Source organism: Perkinsus marinus, assembly GCF_000006405.1.
Source record: "Perkinsus marinus ATCC 50983 genomic scaffold scf_1104296959626, whole genome shotgun sequence".
NCBI lineage: Eukaryota > Perkinsozoa > Perkinsida > Perkinsidae > Perkinsus > Perkinsus marinus.
The window spans coordinates 28701-31802 of NW_003206352.1; the positions used below are offsets into that span (position 1 = coordinate 28701).

A 3102-nucleotide genomic window follows, 5' to 3' on the forward strand; every position below is an offset into this window, starting at 1 on the left:
CAGTAACGTTGTGAAGGTCGCTTCCTCAGATGCGACTTCGATGGGAGATGCCACCTTACCGCAACGATAGCCCGATTGTAAATATTCAGCATACTCTCGACTCATCAGACTTGTACTGCAAAAGGCGTCGATGATTGTCCCCACACCTGGCAAATCACGCCTTGGTGATATGGAAGTGGCCAGAATTTGGTGTGAGAAACTCGGTTCTCTTCCTGCCACCTGGACCAACTCCCCTCGGTGAGCATACAGTCTCGAGCAAACTGTCCCTCTCTCCCACACCTATAGCATTGCAATGCCGAACACCATGCTCATGGACAGGGAGCGCTCTAATTTGGGTTGTGGAAGGTCTTGAAACGTGTAACCGCCTCAAGTTGCAACTGAATAGAGCCGTACTTGATCTGTCGGGCAAAAATTTCTTTACGGATCGCTTCTCGCAGCTCCACAATGAGCTGCAACTACAGCTGAAAGTCGTTGACCTTAGTCGATCCATCCTCCTCCTGGGTGGTTGTCACATAAATTCAAGAGATCAACTTCTGCAGATAATGGAGAAGATCCAGAAAACTCGCACAAAAAATTCCTCTACTGTCTCAACATTCTGAGACATAGCATTGAACTTTGTGTACTTTGTGTATAACTTAAAGTAGATAGAGAGTCTTTTCCTCCATAGGTTTCACTCTTTTTGAAGATAGGAAACTCTGAACTTTTTTGTAGTAGCTACGATAGTCCTCCTCCAACTTAGCCCTCGTGAGCTCAGAATGATACTGAGACTCAGCTAACCTCACCAGATCGGCAGCCCTCTTATCTTGGATGACTTGCCGTCGACCTGCAGACGACACTGGGTGATCTCAAGTCAGCAATAGTTGCCGATGACGATGTCGTTGACGATGAACGATGATCACGAATCTGAGTAATCTGAGTCACTACTGCTGTAGGCTGTGTCAGCTTATCAGTCAATGCCTCAATCTTCTCAGTAGAAGCATCAGACATTTCTCGACGAAATCCCCCAAATGTTGTAAGATTCGGGAGTCCCGAATCGGGACAGATATGAACTAAGTAGTGAGTCAAGTGCTCGAGATGAGTTGACACAACCAAGAGGGACCTTAGTATAAGTGATTAGATGAAGTAGTGAGGTTGAAGTGACCATAAGGAGCGCTAACAGCTTGAACAGCAACCAACTACGACAAGCCGCGGCTGGCAGCCGCACCGATTAGCTATAGATTAAATATAGCACGCAGGTACAAATGACTGCACAAGATCCTGCTACATGCGCACAGTGGGGACACAACCCGGATCTCGACAATTTCGGGCCGGCATGGGCTCGCATCGAGTCGAGGCTGTCGAACCGAGGTGGAAGAGGGACGTTCGCGGAGAGACAAATGCTGTCAGAGCGGACGTAACGCGGCTGACCCAATCTCCCGGCTCACGTTCGCGAGTTTTGCCCATACTCTAGACACTTGGAAATTTAATCGGAACACAATTTGTGTTACTCAAACCATATCGGTGCATCTATTCTCAGCGGAGGATGTGATCTGTGATAGATCATCTATCGCTTCTCCATGTGTACAGCGTATCCTTCCTGAGAGGGTAGTGGAGGCTCCTGGGCCAGCGTGCTCGAACCTTCCGATGAATTATGCAGGTACGGCCTCAATATTTCTGCCGAACTACAGAAGGTTTTTTGACACTACATACGAGTGCATAAGCAAATGATACGATGTGGTCTAGAAGACCTGGTCTACCGCTTCCTCTTCTTCAGGGAATCGTGCCCCTTTCTCATGCGAAGATACTGATAGCCGGCCCATTGCCATACTGCCACCTCGTCGACATTCGTGGTGGTGACGTCCATCAAGCTAGAATCATATCCTCCTCATTGATCAGTTATTGCTCTATCACATAACTCTACACCCTCTTCTTTAGGAACCATGAGAATTGCACACCGACGCGATTGTGCTAGGAACGGAAGAATGAACAACGATTATGAGAAGGATCGCAATAGAAATATTTACAGTCATCACGCGAGGGACACTTGTAGGTCATCCAAGGCATCAATCAACTGCCTTATGTCCATAATAGTCCTAGTAGGCTTAACACTATAACCGTCCTTCTTATACCCCGGCCTGGCCTTCTCAGTAATAAGCTCAGGCGTGGTCATAGGGCGATGCTTAGCATTCATCCAGATGGTCTTCAAGCCAACCTTAGTGGGACCGCATACGTCATTCAAGAAGTCATCACCGATGAACACCTAAGCAACATCATCATCATCACTCTACCTCTATCCTAAAGCCAGCCTACCGTCTCCTCTGGGGCGACCGGAGGTACAGCATTAGCCGCCTTGATTGCCTCCAAGTAAATCTCCGGCTTGTTACAATCAGCGTCAAGAGCATTGGCAGAGTAATCGAACAGTCCCCTAAGACAACCAGCAATCTACATCACATTCCCTCTTCCCTAAGCCTCAGCGAGGCAGCCTCCCTACTCTGCCTCTGGTATCCTATCTAAATCAGTAGTGCCGTTACTGACTGCACCCAGTAAGAGCTCGGGATACCTCTGTTTTATCGCACGCAACGTCACAATAGCTCCTTCGAACCAGGCCACTTCATGACGGGCAGATAACCACACCTACATCAGTGATTCGTGGAGCACTACTTCAAGGCGGCTACTGCTCACATCGAAAGATTCGTCACTTAGAGTTTTGGCCACGGATGCAATATCCTTATCATTCGCACTCTCCCCTTTCCGGATGAGATACTTCTTAATGATGTCCATGTACACAGACTGATAATAACATGAGGACATGACAATAGTATCGCTTCTTACCTTTCTTAGTTCACAGTAGTTCCAGTAAGGCCTGCGGCGCTCCCAATAGTCAACACTCCACTCGTTCCGCTTAGCCTCAATCAGTACCATCAAATCCTGCATACCACACCAACAACAACTCCCACATGCATGTTACTACATCCTAGCTTACATGATAGTTATTATAAGAATCCGCAATATCATCCAAACCCCATCGACGCATCAAAGACTGCCATTTCCTCTCGGCCACATCCAACGTCTTATCTAGATCCCACAAGGTATCATCTAGATCAAACAAGAGTAGCCTAATCG

General features: G+C 47.6%; 1 protein-coding gene across 1 annotated transcript in view; it reads right to left on the bottom strand.

Moving 5' to 3' along the window:
- Positions 1-2008: 2008 nt before the first annotated feature.
- Pmar_PMAR010462 (conserved hypothetical protein) overlaps positions 2009-3102 on the bottom strand; it is a gene marked incomplete at both ends in the record, with an annotated part of 1383 nt that continues 289 nt past the window's right edge. The window contains 6 exons of the mRNA XM_002773048.1: positions 2009-2239; positions 2290-2404; positions 2471-2613; positions 2662-2769; positions 2812-2907; positions 2963-3075. Of these exons, the coding sequence (XP_002773094.1) occupies positions 2009-2239; positions 2290-2404; positions 2471-2613; positions 2662-2769; positions 2812-2907; positions 2963-3075 (806 nt within the window). The remainder of the gene's footprint in view (positions 2240-2289; positions 2405-2470; positions 2614-2661; positions 2770-2811; positions 2908-2962; positions 3076-3102) is intronic.